General features: G+C 38.1%; 1 protein-coding gene across 1 annotated transcript; it reads right to left on the reverse strand.

Moving 5' to 3' along the window:
• Positions 1-292: 292 nt before the first annotated feature.
• On the reverse strand, positions 293-8,844 carry amy2a (amylase alpha 2A). The gene is made up of 10 exons (XM_044369279.1): positions 8,582-8,844; positions 4,719-4,893; positions 4,192-4,338; positions 3,584-3,781; positions 3,111-3,341; positions 2,201-2,334; positions 1,703-1,925; positions 1,458-1,579; positions 1,029-1,154; positions 293-530 (listed from the first exon to the last, which is right to left on the reverse strand). Exons 1-10 carry the CDS (start codon positions 8,692-8,694, stop codon positions 341-343), a joined length of 1,659 nt encoding a protein of 552 aa, XP_044225214.1. The 5' UTR covers positions 8,695-8,844; the 3' UTR covers positions 293-340.
• Between the last annotated feature and the right edge of the window lie 11,467 nt (positions 8,845-20,311).

The raw sequence follows: 20,311 nt of genomic DNA on the forward strand, positions 1-20,311 counted from the left end.
TACATTTTGTATGACATCAATGTTAACCCTCTAAACTTGCCAACTTGAAGGGCAACATACTTGAATTGCCAATATGCAGAAAATCTGTCCATATGAACCATATGATGATACTATTTGACCCTCATCTGTTTAAGTTAGTGTATCCTTTAAAACCCTTGCAGAGACTACAGCATTTCTGCTGCTGTCTTGGGAGGTTACTCAGTATGTAAAAGGCTAATTGGAACCTTTCAATATTAAAGGCAGGGTAAAAAGGGTTACAGTACATTATGTCAGTAAAAAATCAAGCTGATCATTCAAGTTGTTTCAAAACAGGATTTATTTTAAGTTGTGCAGTAAGTGTTCACAGCTTAGAGTCAGCATGAATAGCAACGAAGGGGTCCTCATCTCTGTTGCTAATCTTGAAGTGGGCACGGCCATCACCGCCAACATGGATCTGTTTCCCAGTGCACCTGTTTCCTTCCTTCTGGCCAGAAATGACATCACAATAGGTTCCGCCAGGCATGCCAGTGTTCAGAGTCACATCCAGGTTCCTAAAGGTGAAGACAAGGTACATATTGTTTTAAAAGCCTCCGCAATGACAAAGAAATTTTTACACAACCTTGCCCTCTTAATTTGTTGCATTCCTATTGAAACAGGATGCTGGGGCAGGGAAGAATGTTTCCGAGATGTTGTGTGTGTCTTCCTATACATGAGTGATTATATTTACACAATTATTTGCAATTTTCAGTAAGTAAATGATAGTAAATCATGATACATGATAGAATGAGTTTATAAGGTGAGAAAAAAGCCATTTTAAAAATCAGAGTGTCATTACATCCACTAGTGTATCATAAGACATAGAAAGCCAATGATCAGTTGTCAACCTGCTGTTGACAGTCAATGACAGTTGTTGATCAGTTCATTGTTGGTGCGTTAGTATATGTTGGAACAGTTTGTGAGCTGTTATATGATATGCATATGCACCTAGTTCTATGAATTTATTCGATTTTAAGAGTTTTGTCAGTCCAAGTTAGACTTCAAGTTCTTACCAGTCGTCATTGTTAAAAACGATGAAACCACGATTACCACGTCCAAAGGCAACCTGGTTGCTCCCATTGTCCCACCAGTTAGAATGAGGTTGTCCGTTGACCACGTTACGGAAAATGGCCATGTTCCTAATGGAAGATATGAAAAAAAATGTAATAGCTCTGTCTTGAATTTACTGTAATGATTGAAACTAAAATACATACATTTTAGGTGATTGAGTTAATTTAACAGAAAAAAAGTGAAAATTGGTGTAGTCTATGAGTTGTTTTCAGCTTATTGATGGAATACATAATTGCAATAATGTAGCTTTTACAGAAAAGTAACAGTAAAGTATTCTACAAAATGTTTTTAGATGCATAAGACCAAGAAGAAGTGACTGATGTTGTGTGTGAGGTCAGGAGTTCCTTGTCTCTTAGGTTCTGAGGACTCACTTGATCTGACGCCATCTGTGCTCACACACCCATCCGTCTCCACAAGTCTGGTCACTATTGATGGGAACAGACTTGGTAGATCCATCGCCATGGCTGGGAGGTCCCATCCAGTCATTCTGGTCCTGGGAAATAATGATTGATGTACAGGACAAATTAATCAAAGAATGAATAAATGAATTTAACACAAAATATGCCCAAAGTTAATTATATATTACTTTTATTTTTTTTAATTAAAGAGAATGTACCTTTCCATTCACAATGTTGCGGTTCCAGCGGAAGCTAGACATCACCCTGGCTACTCCGTAAGGGTGGGCCAGCATGTAGCCAACAGCCATCTTGTAGAGCCTGGAGTCCCAGAAGGTAACAATGGATGCACCACCAGCACCGTGGCCTCTCTGGTTGTCATGGTTGTCAACGAAGACTAAAGCATTACCATTGGGCATGAAACCCCATCCCTCTCCCCAGCTCCTGGTCACAAGAAAACAATTTACTAATGAGGAGTCCACTTCTAAACATCGGATATGTTAATTAAGAATCTGTAAAAATTATAGTATTATTAATCATTTTGGAAAAGAGAAACAAAGTAAATTGCAAAAAAGAACCTCCTTGTTCAGTCATTTTGTACATGTACATTAGCTGCTGTTTCTTTAAATGGGGCTGTAGCTATTTAACATTTTTTTTCTTAAACTCATCTAGCATCAATTTGATATGTAATTAAGGCACACCAACAGAAACACACATACTTGGTGTAAGACAGTTTCTCGCCGTTCCATTTTCTGAAGATAGTTCCCAGTCTGGCACCATATTTGAACTCAGTCACCCTTCCCAAATGGAAGTACTCTCTAGATGTGATGGGCTCACCTCCCAGATCAATAACCTAAAGGGGAAAACAACACATAATTCATGTCACTCATACTATTTAATGTAGCAGTGGTTTAGATTAACAGCACCACATGAGTGATTTATACATTGACAAAAAGCAATACAACAAATAAACTTAAATAAGAACCATCTTTCTGCTATTTAACTTTCGGGTTGTTACTGAAGACAGAGCATAATTATTTTTAAGATTACAGCCTGCTTTTTTTTTTAGTTAAGCTCCTTCAACTTAAACTTTTATATCCATTGCATCAGCTTCTTGTCAGTGGATTCTTGGATATTAAAATCTGCACTAGTGTGCATGTGTTTGTGTTTGTCATCTTGATTTTTGTGCTCTTTTCCCACGGCTCTGCCGACTGCTGCTTTGCGCTATCAGTCATAAATGTTGGTCATTCACACATGGACGCTATGTGTGCAGTTACCACTCATCCAATCACATGCAGATTACAGTTGGGGCTTTCCCAATCACGGTTTTGAAAGTAGTTTTGCTGGCAGCAGTTTGTGTTTGCTGACTCTGTTTTTTCTTCTTTTTTTCCCAAATCAAGTTCAAGTAAGTTCATGGAATATTTTGGTTCAGCAAGATATTCCAGTAGAAAACACAACTATGGAATTCAAAGGTGAGTTCATGCAGTTGTAGTCTGAATCCAACTTGATTACACAGAATACCAAAGGCTACACACAAACTGGAAGATACAGTTTAGATGTTTAATAGGACTTGATGCTTCTTATATTTATTCTTCTGTCTTTTCATGTAAATGTCTGAGAAAAAAATACCTCCTGGAAGATGAAGGGTCTGGCACCACCGGGGAACCACTTGGTGTTGAGGTTATGCAGACGACCATAGATAGCTGCCAGGTCACCGGGCCACATGTGTTTGCAGGCATCCACTCTGAATCCAGCCACACCCATATCAATCAGCTTGTTCATGTAATCAGCCACCTTGCCCCTGACGTACTCTTTCTCCAGGGCGAGATCCAGCAGACCGACCAGACGACAGTCACGCACCTTGAGCAGTAAATGAGCATAGTTTTTGTTCATTATTGTAGCCAGTGTTATATTATTCGTTGTTTAGAGTCTTACAACTACTTAATTAATGAAGTTATGCAGTGAGTCAATGAGGGAGCTCCTGACTGAACCATCTCTTATTAATGGATCCTTGAATGGTGTGAAAAAGTATTGTGAAAACTGAAATGGTAATAAGGGAAAATTACACTGTTCCATCAATTTTTCTCAGTGCTATGCAGTACCTGATTGGCATCACCATAGTTCTCAATATTGCCACTGCCAGTCCTGCATTTGTAGTCATTGAAGTCCCAGTGGGTGAAGGGGACGCTGGGGAAGTCCTTCCTGCCGGCACTGAACCAGCTTCCACATGAAGAGTGGGTTCCCTCTCCCCCACCGGCTCCGCACATGTGGTTGATGACAGCATCCACATAGATGTTGACCTATGGATGGATACAGGATTGTAAATGCAACACAACTAATCAACACCTCCCTTCAGTCAAGTGACTGCTTCATCACATCAAGTTCATTGTAAGGTCACAGGGGTATGTCAGAGTAGCGCTGCTCACTGCTGGTTTGCTGTAATGTTGGCAGTCTAGGAACTGAATCATATTCTTCTCCACAAAAAATAGTAATAGTAATTAATTAGATAATTGCTCTTTGTTTAAAAATGTATTTTGTTCTAAAATGCCAGGTTCCTGTTGTTGAGAAAAATGTGATAGTGATGCATGAAGCTTTAAGTGTTGTATAATGTGTGTTGTCTCATACAAGGCTGTAGATTTACGAGGTGCTGTCAAATGTAGAACAAAGCTTCTAATGCCTTTCACTAAATCACTGCTGTAATGTAGTTTACCCCAACGTTGTTGCATCTGGTGATCATGTCTCTCAGCTCGTTCTCACTGCCAGATCTGGAGCACAGGTTGTAGCTGATTGGCTGGTATCTCTGCCACCAGGGTCTCCAGGGATTGTTAATCACAATGTGCTCATTTGGAGGGGAGATCTGAGCGACACATAGGAAAAAGATTCATTATCACTAAAAATAAAGAAATTGTCTGCAGACAGAAGATCAGTGCTAAATAGAGTTATAGCCTACATTATGAGTGTACTATACAATTATTAAGTCTAAATGAAGAGGAAGAGAGAGGTTAAAGAGGGATTATGTACATCTTCTTAATAGAGTGTATATTCTGGTATAAGGCAAGACTTGTATTTTATAAATAAAATAAAACAGAAGAGCAATAGCTTCTTTTCACCACACCACCCTTGTGAAAAGACGTGCCTTGTGCATCTTCAACATGCAGTTCAGACACCTTACTGTGAAAAAGAAAAGGAAAGGATTGACTTAGACGATGCTATCTACCTGTTTTCAGCCATACATACCTGAACTCCACCGTAGCCATTGGGACCCAAGAATCGTTCGCACTCTGCAGCGATGTCAGCCCAGCGCCACTCAAACAGGTGGACGATGGCGGTCCTGCCATGTTTGGTATGGGGGTTGTGGTGTGCCAGGCCGAGCCCGAACAGACCCATGAGAATGAACAGCTTCATGCTTTTCCTGGATGTGTGAGAAAACTGCACACTGAACCTGCTGCTCAACATTAGTATTTATACACATTTTCTCTCTCTCATGGACCAATGAGAGCAGGGCAAATATCACCAAGGAGGTTTAACAGCTGCATCTTTCTCATGGTTGTCTATCTTGTTTCAAAACTAGTAGAGGGAAAAATGCTTCAAAACACATACATGTTGGAAACTGACAAACATGAAGTGTGCACAGTGTCTTTGCCCAAATATAAAAACAAGTGGCTTAAAGAGACTGGAATAATATTTTCTGAAATATCAGTAATATATCAGTTACACTGAATTCTATCCTCTGTGCAGTTCACTGAGCTCAATATCACATTTACCTCGCCAGTAAGGCAGAAAGATGAACTTCAAGGAGTCAGCAATAATAGCCTGCTACCTTCAAACCCTATTTTACAATAATAAGTGATTTAGTGTTTTATCTTGCTCTCATACAAATATAAAAACACAAGAATAGTATTTTAAAGCTTTCACTGTCAGAATTTGTCAGTGCAGATTTATCCTGCTTTAGTATTTGTTCATTCAGTTCAATAACCACATGATGTTGCAACAGCCGGCTTAAACTTACCTTCAGTTACAAAACTTTGATTCTGACCAAAAATCAATTTTGAGGCAGGTATAGAGTCTTTTAAGTTTGGTATTGGATTTTCTTTGAGTGTGTGCAAGCGTGCTTGTTTGGGGGTTGGGGGGCAAGGTACTGTAAGTAGGTGTGGGAAAGTAAATACAGTCAGCACCATTTACTTTTCCACATTTTTTAAAAATATACACGTTATATAATTATATACTGTACGTGTGTGTTCATATAATAAAGTGACTGTCCTTGACATTAATTTGGCAATTAGACTTTCACCTGCTATTTAATGCCTTGACATCTTATTGTCTCACATCCCCCATTTTATGTTAACCATAACTTTTGATATTTTTTGTCTATGGAAATTAAACATATATTGGATTTCTTTCAAAATGTAAATGTTTATTTTTACATTTTATATTCATTTTAATAGATGACTAAATGTATTAAAGTATCTGTTACAACATGTGCAAACATGTGCCAAATATTCTTAGTAGAACATTTTATAGTCAGTTCTTGGTCTTGTCTTAGGATATTACCATAACAATTGTTAATTTTACTGATGTTATCACAGGCAAAAAGCACTGGAGGTGCAGCAGTTACAAAACATGCCAAGTCCTTGTATAACTTTACAATGTTGTTATCTGATGTGCATCAAGGAAAACCAATACAGATGAGCTACCTTTGAGTGAAAAGGGCAAGAGGTCAAATATGTTATGTAAAACAAGTTAACTAAACCAGCCCTGACAAAACACTAGTATTTTCCCATGAGGGCTTCAAATTGACCTTACGCTAAGTTAAGGGGGTAAAGGGTCATGCTGCGTCAACTCAGGAGAGGAATTTTCTGATAGCATGCTCATCATATTTACAGTAAGTCACTGGAATTACTTTAATTACTTTAGAGAAGTTGTCTGTGTGTACAGAAACAAATTGTAGATATCAATTAAACATTCCACAAGACAAGCTACAGTACAAATTTAGGGGTAATTAAAGTTGGTCAGATTATATAATTCCACATTTTATACAGCAGTTACCCCAAAATATTAAGTAATGTCTACCTGTGACCCTTCATCATAGGTTTCCTATCTATGAATAGTGAGTAACAGAGTGATTTTCCCTTCTCAGATTGTTTCATTTGAACACATTTTTTAATCCCAAAGTGGCAAAACTATTGAGTATTTCACAAGAAAAAAGCAAAGATTAGAGACAAATTCTAAATTGTTAAATTAGATTATAATTGTTTCTTAACCACATAATTATTTGGCGACCCCTTAGATTCATCTTGTGGTGGGGTTGCTAGGGTTGGGACCCCCATAAAGAAACTACTGTTGCAGGATGCTTTATGTAAGTAAGCACCATGAACCATGTAAATACTCATTAACTCTTCCTTAAGCTGCATTTATGCCAGATGAATGTATGCAGCAGGTATTGAGCACTGAGCACTAAATTACATAGGCAGACAGATAAATTGTCTGTGAATGATGTAAGTCACTACTTTAATTAACTTGTGGTAATTGTTGGCATGTCTCACACCACTGACTCCTGTGTCTTGTACATTTATTGAGCTTATTTCTGCATAAATATGGAATCATATTAATTGTCCATAAGACTTGCATAAGACTTGCACATCCTTGATGCACTGTTGTGATATCCCTGGGCACCATGGTTATGATGGTATGTTGTTTTCATATAACAATAGCTCCCCCCATAGTTCTTGAGAGAAACTGCTTCATTTGGAAAATATACTGTATATATACAGTACAGTATTCACATATACAATTTTGTGTCAACCTCAACACCTATAACCACCTTTTTTTCTTTTCTTTTCTCTTTTTTGGTTTGTATTATTTCCTGAACTCCTCAATTAGGTGTAGTAAATTAAGTATAATAAAATGTGGTATGTAAATATGATTCCTTTGTTCATGAAATAAAGTAATTCATGAACAATCAATATATCATGGAAATATGGAGAAAATCCCCATTTTGATGACAACATCAGTAATGATAGAAAGTTACGTTTTAGTGTTTATTCAAGTATTGTACTTAATTACAGTTTTGAGATACTTGTACTTTAATTGTGTATTTCCATTTTATGCTACTTTTTACTTCACTACATTTTAAAAGGGAAATATTGTACTTTTTGTACCATTACATTTATCTGACATCTGTAGTTACAAGTAACTTTATAGTTAGTACTTACTTTGCCAGATTCAGATTTTACATACAAAATATGATCAGTTTTTTATAAATTCATTGTTATAGGTTAAACTACCCGTCAATATATAAAATAAGAAAAAATCAAACAAAAAAAAAAAAACAAGAAAAAAAAAACAAGTCAGTATATTAGTATGTTTGAACCAAACTTTGGTAAATATCACAGATTGTTGAGTTAACCTGCGGGTATGATTACTATGATTATTATTGTTTACAACTTAATACATCAATAATAATAAAATTCAATAATTATCCTAAAATAACTTTGAACAACCCAGTCTCACATCAAAATGTGTAATAGCTACATTGGTCCACAGTGCAAAAGATATTAGTTTCACAATAACGATTCAAAAATTATGAGATGCCTACGTTTTTGTTTTTGTTTTTTTGACTGATTCTTTTCTATTGGTCTGTGTCCCCGTCACATGACTGTCGAGTTTCTGTCTGTGTAAACAAACAAAATGGCTGACATTCCTTTTATTCTCAGTGGAAAATGCAATATTTCAAGATAGTTTCAGCTAAGGGTGTTGTGAGATATGGTATTGATGATAATCGTGATGTTTAAAAAATGAAATATTGATATCATATTAATAATACACATATGATAATATTGTATAAATAATTCAGAGCCTCTTAAAACCCCTTAAAGTTCAACGGCCCGTGGACGGGCCGTCACACTATTAAGTACACAACTATGTTATGTACACAACTCCTGTCTTTAAGTGGGTTCTCATGCGACACATCTCTGGAAAGCTAAGATTCTTGTGATTCTACTGATGCAAACCATTTCAAGATACAATCATAATAGCAGGTGCAATCAACACCTCTGTCAGACCACCAACAAACAAACAATTACAAAATCCATGCTACTTACCTATGAAGCCTCATATTACTCAACTGACTGATATAACTCCAAAAAAATGGTCTTGTTATATTGACAAAGGTCCTGTTGATCCAATCCAGTAAAATATTTAGTCTAAAAGGCATTATTACGTCGATAAATATCCACAAACGACTGTTGCATCATTTCAAATTAGCTGAAAGGTGTCCTAATCTTCCAACATATTCTGCATCACAACCATAGGTTATTACTCAGGTTAGCATGTTAACATTAGCCACATCTTGATATCAAAATGGTGGCTGTACTCTGACCTTTCGACTGATACCTCACTTGACCCAATAGGAGCTTCCATATCCTGTCCACAGCCTACAATAGCCAATGAGAGTCTGTGTTGAAAGAGGGTGCCTGCCCTTCTTTGGTGTAAAGACCTAGCCAATAGAAACAGAGTCTGCAGATGACTGGCACTTCAAATAGCCAATGAAATTCCAAAAATGACCATATGCTACTTTATTGCTTTTCATAAAGCCACAACATAGAAATTATGTAAATATAGTTTGCTATGATTCACTTTTTATAGAAACTGTTTTTCCACCATAGCACTTGTTTTGACTCTTTTATATGCACAAAGTTTAGTTTTAACAGGGGAACAAAGCACTATAATGTGTTTATGCTTCAGTTACTCTGAAGCAGGGGTTATTTGGTGTCTGTAAAAGGCTTTTTTTGGAAGATGCCTAGACATACCCTTAGAAAAATGTGTAAAATATTCATTTACTGTGGTATTGTTCTTAAATTTGAACACGGACTAGGTAAGCCTCCATGCAGTGGTCCCATGTGTATTCCAGCTAATAAGTGACAGCTATAGGTCATCTGCAGGCATCTGTTTGCAAATATATATATATATATATATATATGTACATTACAGGTAGGCTATATACATTAATTGAAAGAAGATTATGAAAATAAAATGCACATTTTTTGCTAGAAATGTTATCAAAATGCATTGTAATGCTGAAACTATCTTAAAATATTGCATTTTTTACTGAGAATAAAAGTAATGTCAGCCTTTTTTTTGTTTGTTTCCCAGACAGAAACTTGACGTGGATGCAGGCCAATGGAAAAGAATAGGCCAAAAAAAACAACAACACAGGCTTCTCACAGTTTTAGAGCCATTACTGTGAAACTAATATGTTTTGCATTGTGGACCAATGTAGCTTTTACACATTTTGATGTGAGACTGGGGATGTCATCTTGAATTGCTGCTCAGTAAGTAGCAATGCCATATTTAGAGGGTTCAATGCCCACAACTAACAAAAACATCTATGTACTTGTGACACTGCGGGTGCCTTGCATAAAAAAGACAATAAATGCCATATTCACTGCAGGTTTGTGTGTGCTGAAGTTTTTGTTAATAAGGCCTGGTATGTCTCATGCCTCATCCCACCTGCTTATTATCTGACCCCCTTCCTGCTCCTCCCGTCCTCCCCGCGGGGAGTGTGTCAAACAGACATCTGACCTGCCTTACTTGGTTTCGTTCCGGGTCACTCCTCCCAGTGAGTCTGTGGGTCACAGGCATGTAAAAGTGAAGGGGCCCCCGACATCTCTCTGGTGGAAACACTCACTGACTCATTTTCATGCAGACTGTGAGTGTTGACATGTAAGGACTAAAGGGATAAAGATCTAATTTTACAGTGTGCAGGTTTTGTTCTTAGGTTGTGATGACCTGCACACAGCAGTGCTGATGTCAGGGGATGTTTGAAGCTGCTGTAATAGCCCAAACAAAAACAGACAAGTACTGTGCACTCTCACAGGCTTCAAAAACAGTTTCAACACTGAAAGATCATGCAGCTGGGTTAGTTATTAAATATAAATTCATTTGATGTTTTATTTTAGGTCAGAACAAAACGTCAAATTGTTTATTCTTGCAATTTTCACATCTAAAAGTCATGTCAAATTTATTTCTTTAACACTGTATCATTAAGGTTCCTTTTGAATTACCGGTATGACATTTGCACCTTTTCACCCTTATGATGCAGCATGCTCTGTGGGAGGAGATGTCAGGGTGAGAGTTAAGGGCTTTACTTGCTCACATTTTCCCATGGGCCCCAAGAATTCCAGTTCCTCCTGTATGGACAACACAGGACATACCTCCAGAGGTGATGAAGGGTTTGGGGGACAAAGCTCTCTTTCACAGCTCAAGCTTGGAGCCCAGTTGAAGGGAGAGAAGCCCGTCATTTGATTCCCGCCTTCGGTTCTGTCATGGGAAAGTGTAAGAGTCGTAACTAAGGGGGAGAGAGGGGTGACTGACTGAAGAGAGGGGGGAGAGAGAAAGTGAGGAAGAATGGGAGAAAGATTAAAAGAAAAGTGGTTAACAGAGAAGAGAAAAGAGTTAAAGAGAGGTGGAAGGAAAAGAATTAGAAGTGAGTGCATAGTGTTGCGGTCGAGGATAAATGAAGAAATTGGGAGGAAAGTGAGTGCAACACATTGCAAAGGGGGTGCTGCTGTAGTTCAGGGCAAATGAGGAAAACCACAGAGGGAGTCAGTGGAAAAAGAGAGGGGGGAGTAAAACCGTAAAGGAAAAAAAGGAATGTAGGGGAAAGGATACAAGGCTGTATGTACCTCTTCTTCTTACACCTCTGGTCACTGCTTCAGCCCTTTAGCTGTGGGCGAACAGATAGCACATGGCATGCTGGATAATTGCCATGATATACTATAGACGGCAGAGTTCAAATAGTCTGACTATTTTAAGTGATATTGCAGACACAGAGCAAACAGGCTTATATTTAACACAAGACTCCTCACTGGACAAAGCTGCAGCACTCGCTTTCTACTTTGCTGGAAATATTAAGATCCCCACTATATTGGATGAAGAGGTGTCAAATGAAAAGTCTAACCGCATTTATGGTCCGGTAATAGTCTGATGTAAAGCATTTGTCGCTTCACTGGGTACTGCAAAAATTTACTGTCCTTGACTTTGCATGGCTTTTTAATGATCCCAGTAATGCCATCAAGTGTACTAACAAGTGTTTCTTGCTTTGACAAGAAGTGTGTCACCACATTTTTCCCTTTACGGTTTTAAAAATTTCAGTAAATGAAACGCTTTTTGGGTACTTTTCAGGTTTTCTCGACTCAGCTAAGCATACCAGAGAGGAAAAAGTCCTATAAAGTGAAATCCACACAGGCTCTTCTAATGGAAAGTTTCAGCCCAGTATCCTCCGTTTTTTTTTTTTTTTTTTTTTTTTTTTTGCCATGATGATATGTTGTGCAGATGTTGGGAAAAGCTTTCCATCTCACTGCAAAGAATAACAGCAGCAGCGGAAGTCCCTCAGGAGAGGTTCGCGCTCTGAAACGCACACACACACACAAATGTGAGCGTGTGCACACACACACATGAATTTGCAGACATAAACTCAAACACCTTTGCATTTTTAGACATGTCATCCAATCAGACAGTCTCTCTCCTTCTCTTTCTCACACACATATGCTCCCCGTCTAGTCTGGGAAGACACATTTTTTTCATTCGCAGGTTCTTGTAGAGAAACATGCTTCTCACATTGACACATTTCAGAAATGTGTAGACTGTAATCCTGACCATATACATTACAGTGTTTCCCAAATTATGCATGTCGGACAGTCTTATCTCTTTAAGTAGGACGCTAGTAATCTGGTATTTAAATCATTATGGGTACAACTAATCATCATTTTCATTATTAATTGATTTCATTGATTAATTGTTTAGTCTTAAATCTCAGAAAGGGCAAAAAACCATCTCAAGCACTCAGAGCCCATGGTGTTGTCCACCAGTTGCTTCTTTTGTCTAATCAACAGTTAAAAGGCCAAAGTGATTATGTTTGAAGTGACACGAGATTCTTGAGACATGAGAAAACCCTCTCACCATAGAGGATGAAAAAAAAATGATTCGACAAATTCTTTAAACATGCTCTAATCAATATTTTAATGTTGACAATGAATCACACAACTATGTGTAATGACGTCTAAGCTCGTAGTAACAAACCCACAGAGGATTATCAGCCAGCTCAGTTCCTCTCAGCTCTGGGGAGTGTTTCAGCATCTTTCAGCTCATTATTTACGATTTTACAGCCTGCAACTTTACTGTTTTGGTCCCCTCTCACAGCCGTCATCAGTGTCGTTTTTTTTGCTGCAGCAGCTGTTATTACCAAAAAGCTCTAAAAACCCACTTTACTCTACCTGCTCAGCACCAAACAGCAGACAAAATTAACAACAAGCGAGTGAAAAAACTGGAGCATTTAGCAGCTAATCAGCAGATATTTAGATAAACAGAACAGAGATAAGAGTGAAGCATCTTGTTGCTGCAGACATTTTGACCTGTCAAAGCATGAGGAGCACAGTTGGAACTAATAACATTATTTATGGCTGCATTCCATTTAGGTGAGCCAATTCTAGGTCTTACTGGGATAATTAATGGAATGGAGCCATCGTTGATGTTATCATTTACACCTGTACTGTTCCTGCTTTGACAAGTCAAAATGCCTTGCCGTGTGAAGGGTCTATTGCACTTCCAAGTTGTTGGACTTGGAAGAAAGATGAATAAATAAATAAACAGATAAACAACTGTCGAAATCGAGGCAGCAGAGGCTGAGATATCCTGACTTTTATTCCCTAGTATGAGCCAAGATCCAAAAACACTGAATCTTACATTTCCTATGATACAATCAATGACATTTTTACACTAGAACACCTGCACCTTAAAACACACACCCAGTTTGAAAAGCAGCCATTCTGCCCAAGCCGTCGGGATCATTCTCTCAGATTTTGGAAAACTCCCTCCAGAGCCACAGAGGACAGTTAAAACTGTTTTCACGGGCTGAATAATAGCCTACTCCCATCTTCATATGTAAAACAATCCGTTACTAACATTGTCTATCAATCGATGACTTGACTCATTATTTCAGGAGTAAAGAGGAGACAAAAAGAAGTGTCTCAATATTTCAGCAAGATGAGCTCAAGTCAAGTAATCATAATGATGTGGTTTCAAAAGCCATGATTTGCATAGGACAAAACTTGAGAGATTGCATTTGTATGCTAGACAGCTTTCCATAAAGAGACCAAATTATCCCCACAACATGCCAAGCAATATATGCCTTCAAGTGACTTTTGATAGAACTAAATAGAAGGAATGCTGTCGAGCTGCTGGTGACTGAGTTCACCATAAAATTACAGATGGAGTCAATTTTATGATCCTCTTTCACAGTAGTCAGCGGGAAATGAGAGCTTTGCTTTCATGGTCATAAGCTGAGCAACAGTTTTACTGTGAGGAAAATTCCGAGCTCCCCTGAACAATCTGCCTCTGAAATGTTTGTAGTTTTTCCTCCTTAGACATTTGTTACCTTTTATGCAACAATAACAGGGAATTTAAGGACGCAGACTTTCAGCTGTATGGCCTTTGGGGTAGACAAGAATTTACCTCAGCCTTGTTTTCTATGATTTCCTCATCAAGTTTTTCATATTTCTAAGAAATTCAATAGCTGGGCAAGAAGTCGTGATAAAACTATATTACAGATTTCGTGAACTATTTCTATAACACTTAAGAGGGGCTACACGGAATGAATTCCATATGAAAGCAAGCGAAAGATAAATCAGCCTTGCTAAAAAATCTGTGAATTTTCAAGAGAGCAGCGGTAATCCCTTTGACTCTCCCCCACACCTGACTGACTGTCAGCCTTTTCCATGATATCACTGCTGGCTTTAAGATATAGAGAGTTTCCTTTGTTTTCCAGGGCTCTGCTCCTCTAGAGCAAGAAGGGAGGAAGATGAGAGGAGGCTTACTGAGGGGGTAGACCAGGCAGGCATCTTTCAAATAACACAATATCAGCCTCGCTTTTATCAAACACATGCTAGAGTCCTGCCTCAGTTCACCAGCCCAAACATGTCCTCCAATATCATTTCAGTCTCACTCTGTAGGTTATCTATAGTTTTGCTTAGATTAGTCATTCCAACAAACACTAGAGTTCACTAAACCTAAAGTGAGAGTGAGGAGCCGCTGCTGTCATAGAATAAAATATTTTGGTGAATAGAAATATAGGACATTTAATTGGCAACCAAGCAGCACCTCAAAACGCTCTCCAGATGATGCACATCCTCACTTAACTGCAGCAATGTGCGGGACAGATGTCTGTCTGTGGCACAGGAGGTAGCATTACGGTGCTGAAATTGTCTCTTAAAACACTCCTATCCTCTCCCTCAAGAAAAAATAGCAAAAAGTCTTTAAAGACGAAGACGCAGTGCTGTAGGTCTCAGGCTTGTACTTAAAGAGGAATAATCATAGGTTGTATATTTGGCACTGAGAGGGTAGAGGTTGGCTACAAACTTGGACCTGATCGCACACTAATGAGCTTTTGAATAAACATGTTGAGCACCCGTCGTTTGTTCTCTGCAGACTTTATTTGTTTTCAGTTGTAAATTGTGTAGTCCAAGATTTGCCAGATCTGTCCAAGTTCCTGTCTTCAACTGGCTGCTTCTCTGTACTCGCTGCCATAACAGTAGCCAAGCATTACCTCTGTGCAAGGCACTGGCACATACACACACACATATGTGGTGGACTGCGGGAGGGTACAGTAGGTCAATAAGTTAGTCTTGTCTGACAAAAGATTTTATGACAGAGACAGAATTAATTAAACCTTAAACTTCCCATGCTGAATTATGGCACATAAAGGTGTAAAAATGAATATACAGTTTGTATGATTTCAAATCAGTTTTAGTTAATAAGTTTAATGATAGAAGGTATTTTTATATTTGATTATTTTACTCCTTAAATCCCTTACAGCCCATGTATTAGTGACAAAAACTGAGTGCTTAACCTCAAAAGTGAATATCACCATCTCACAATCTGTATAACAGAACAACACAGGAAGTTTTCACAGTGTAGATACTTGTAACTCCTAATTGATGGCCAATGTGGGCGATATCTTCAGCTGTTAATCTCCCATACGTTTCACTTGCGTCATGTGTACTCTGAGCACATGGTGTATTAATTAAGAAACAATGCCCTCTTTCTTAGAGAGACAGAGAGACAGAGAGAGAGAGAGAGAGGAATAAAGAGGAAGAGGGGGAGAGAAAGAGACAGACGGAGAGACAAGGGGGTGGAGTAATGAAGCACATCCTTGCTCCATATTGTAATACACTTAACCCAGTTTTTCATGAGGAATTAGTGGAACACTTTTGCCTCAAAGTAAGATACACTGATACTGGAAGAACAACCATCGACAGACTAATGACAAGTTAAAGGAAAGGCAAAATAAATGATCAGAGAAGCATAACAACTGCAGAGACTAAATGGTTTGATAAGCTGTTGGTAGCCCAACACCTTAATATTAATACACTTTGTGTTGTTTTCCCTTAATTTAGTTTATGTAGCTTTGTCCTTTAACTTGTCTCCTGTCTGTATTTCAAAGTGAGATTCTCTTGATGTACCAGTTTTCAGTCATAGAAAACATATATATTTACTTTAAAATACTTTTTATGCCAAATTTTCTGTGATTCATTGTGTATTTTGTCACTGTACCGTGAAAATCATGTTTCAGGTCTTCAGATAAACTGAAGGATTAAATGTTATTCATTGGCTAAGAAAATGATCCTATATTCAATTACTTCTTATGGTATGTAGACCATTTAAAATTCCTTGGGACTAACTGGAAAATGCATTGTCATAAAGCTGAAAACAGGGTTGTTTTGCTCTGCCAATGACTTGACATTTGACAGTTTTGAGGTAAATGCAACCCGTCCTCATCTGTTGCATATGCCAGATGTGAATAGTTCAACCAGTCAGTGTTTTTTTCCCTGGAAAAAGTACATTTATTTATTTATTTATTATTATTTATAAGACAAAATCACAAAAAAACCTCTGCAAAATATGCACACAGAGATGCAATACTGATGTTGCAATCTTCATTTCTCACTGTTCTTGGTGCTCATATTTTCCTCCACCTTACTCTACTGTTTCCTTATTAACACACCCTTCCTCCCTTATTTTCCTTTTTCTGTATGGATTTCTATATTCCTATAATACCCTGGCAAATGCACTCAAACACATACACACAGCACTGTAAAGTTGGCAGGAGAGCCATTTGGGTATGAGAATGGATGTAGACATAGAGGCCCAGTTGAATATCCAGGAAGTTAATTTTGGAGGACTTCCATGAGGCTTTCTGGAAAGATCCACTTCCAGCCAAATCAAATTAGACCCTCCAGAGCTGTGAGAGTTTGCAGCTAAATGAGAATCACCCTGTCAAACCTGTCCCCGGGTGTCTATCTTTTGTCTATTATCTGCTCATCCCAAAACAAATCACAATCAGTGAAGACCAGTGCACACATCATAAACACAACACTTCGGGCCTGTGAGTGCACGTGCAAGTTTCCATCACTAGGGGTCTCTCTAAGGATTTGATGAATGAGAGCCAAACTGCTCAGCAAACAAACTGATAATTAGAAAACCCTTGGTTCCAAATTAAGATCACCTCATCTAGCATGGGGAAGGCAAGTAGCTGAGCTTGTGCCCAGTGACTCCATCGGTGCAAGCCTGGAAGTGGGCAGTAATTTATTGACTCTTAAAACTCACAGAGGAGAGAATTATCCTTGTTTCTCTCTCAATTTCAATTTCACTTTCACTTTGTTGGCATGAAATCTGACACATTTATACTGCCGAAGCATAGAGAAGGAAAATAGTGGGTAAAGGAAAAACACAAACAATGGTGAATACAATACAGTCTCTCTATCTTTATATGTGAATTACAAGTTTTGCACTTAAGTCAACAAATCTTATGAGTGAATTTTTTTATTTTATTTTATCCTTTATGCACAGTCCTCCAGTGGTGGAAATCAACTAATTTCCTCTAGCATGTAATAAACACATATACACACACATAAAAATACTCAGTTATAAGCAAATTTTCTGCATTGGAAATGCCACTCAAGTGAAATTACACAAATATTATTAACACAATGTAATTAAAGTAGGTAAATTAGCTAAAATTAGCTTCACCCTGACCAGCTAAATGCATCAGTAATAACAATACAGTGATATAATATATAGAAACAGAGCCCAACAGGGGGCAATCTACCTCCATTGTTGATACTTTTACTTTTGATATTTTTAACATTTGGAAGTTACTTAAGTAGTACTAAAAGTTGTCACATTACCAGAATTTTAAACTTTGATACAATACTAGTATAAAAAAATGATACTCAATACCTCTTTCGATACCATGGCAAAAAGAAAAAAAAAAGTCCAAGCACACAAAATAGGATATATTTTTTTCTTTCTTTTTTTTTTTTTAAATCAGATTTGCTATGGATAACAAGTGACCCACCAGTCACATGGTGGATTCATTGCTGAAGAAAATGCCGTAACAGCCACAGGTTGCCACAGATTTTCTTCCCCATTTCCCGTGTTCACTTTAAACATGTGGTATCGAAAAAGTATCGAAGTATCGATACTTTCGACAACCTTAGATATAAATACTTCACCCACCACTGAGGTCCTCACAGCAAAGATGCAAAAAAAAGACAGTGCACCTCTTCAACACTACACTACACTGGGTTAAGCCCAACACAAAATAACTTTACTGAAACATTTTTATGAGTCACGTTATCCCTCAACATTTACAGTTGAGTCTATTGTCAGTCTGAGTCAATAGACTTGTGCAAAATTTCATTCTCTATCTCTATCATTCTCTGTCGCAAATCAGATATCAACTTATCATAACTTCTGTGTTGTCTGAGTGCTGAACGGCACAATAAAAGTGGTCTGTGACTCAGCTTCTTTGCTTCTTTATTGAGTGCGATCAAGCTTGGGCCAAATGTCTGGAACCAAACCTGAGCCCAGACCATTATTAAGTGTGTGCGTAGCACATATCTGGAGCCTGTCTGACAAAACCACCCAGCACTGGGAAATGTGGGTAGCAGCAGTCTCTGTAACATAGCTGCAGCTATAAGGCATTGATGTGACATCATGTCTTCAATTATACTGAGATGATCGCGAGCTGACGGTGCCACTTGTTACATTTGTCAAAGGAGTAACCGCTTTCTATGAAACCTGTGAAACCCTGGAGTCCTTTTTTTCTTCCTGAAAAACTAAAAAATTGTTTCTCCAGGATGAATTATGTCATATATGACAAATAAAAGTAAGAAGATTCCTTCATACATATATCACTTCTGTCTCTTTTCTTGTGTGTACAAAGGACCTCCTCCTTATTCATCTCATTCTTTTGAAAACCTTCAATCTTGAACCTTATTTTAAGCTTCCCTCCTCGCTGAACTATAACTTTTCTTAGAGGCTGAACTATGTGCCCACATTTCTCACCCACTTACACCTAAACAGGAACTTTAAAAGTACAGCCTTTAACTTTGCGTGTGTGTATGTGTGCGCTCTATGCATTTTCATTTGTGAGTGTAGTGCATGAGTGTGCGTTTGCTTCACAGTTTATGCATATATGTGATTTTCTATGTTATATTTGTTCCAAAGTATCAATTTGGTAAGCAGGGTTTAACTTGGTGGCCAGTAATAAACTACTATTCCAGTGTTGCCTGCAGTGGCCTTCACCGCAGGCAACTATGTGGCTGGCCGCCCGTGCCACCACAAGGAGAGCCATACATCTGACCGTATGAGTCACTAACCTCTTATTGAAGCTCTCAGACACGGGGCCGCAAACTGGTGCTTTAAGTTGTCAGGCTTCAAAGTAGCTTTTAGATTCAAGAGACATTATTCTGGGGGTTTTAAAATAAGAGACATGTTTTCTTTATTGAATGGTATAATGTTCTTTTATGACTGCACATAACATAGTATCATGGGAAACTCTGTTATCCTATCATGACCTAGAAATTGAATCTGGGTAGTAACTATGCAAGTATTATGATATATTAACTTTGAGTGTAAATCAAAATTTGTAAAGAATTTTGTCAGCTTTATCGATGTTACAAATGCACATTTTTGCTTTGTGGCTCCAAGTTTTATCCAAGATCTCATATATATTCTATATTTTTTGTCACTGACAACAAATCACGTGAAAAGACCAAAACCAACAATGAATTCATCCTACTAACAAGTATTGTCTGTATAGCCTGATACAGTTTATTGCTCTGTGCTGTAAATTTCTGTTGTTGAGTCACACTGTTGCACTGGAAGATAAGTTCCTTCATTCCGATGAACATGGTCATCGGTTTATTTTAAGTCACTCCCATATACACCATCCTTCCTGCTGCTGTAAATTCTTACTGTTCCAAATGTGTATTAATCCAATGCTGAAAACAATCCCCAACAAATGCACAATTTACACTTTATTAAAGGACCAGTGTGTAGGACTCAGTGATGTCTAGTGGTGAGGTTGAAGATTGCAACCCCTCATCCTCACCCTCCATTCCAAGCATGTGGGAGAACCTACGGTGGCTGCGAAACTCACAAAAACACAAAAGGCCTCTCAAGAGCCAGTGTTTGATTTTTCCATTCTGGGCTACTGTAGAAACATGGCGGTGCAACATGGTGGGCTCCGTGGAAGAGGACCCACTCCCTATGTAGATATGAATTACTCCTTCTAAAGTAACAAAAACACAATTCTTATTTTCAGGTGATTATACACTAATTAAAACATACTTATGAATATTCCATTTCTGCCAAGTCTGCTCCGTTACATGTCTCTAAACTCTACAAACTGCACCTTTAAGTAACAGTGCCCTGCTGTTTTAGGAAATTACTGAGGCTTTTGAAAAATAAAGCTATCTATTCGTGACCTG

Source organism: Thunnus albacares, chromosome 12, assembly GCF_914725855.1.
Source record: "Thunnus albacares chromosome 12, fThuAlb1.1, whole genome shotgun sequence".
NCBI lineage: Eukaryota > Metazoa > Chordata > Actinopteri > Scombriformes > Scombridae > Thunnus > Thunnus albacares.

Excerpts from the sequence above, each read along its gene's own strand:
- amy2a (XM_044369279.1), bottom strand. The coding sequence starts at position 8,694 with ATGCCTTTTAGACTAAATATTTTACTGGATTGGATCAACAGGACCTTT. Across the intron at positions 3,342-3,583 it reads ACTATGGTGATGCCAATCAG|GTGCGTGACTGTCGTCTGGT; the intron begins GTACTGCATAGC and ends TTACTGCTCAAG. Across the intron at positions 2,335-3,110 it reads GACCCTTCATCTTCCAGGAG|GTTATTGATCTGGGAGGTGA; the intron begins GTATTTTTTTCT and ends TTTCCCCTTTAG.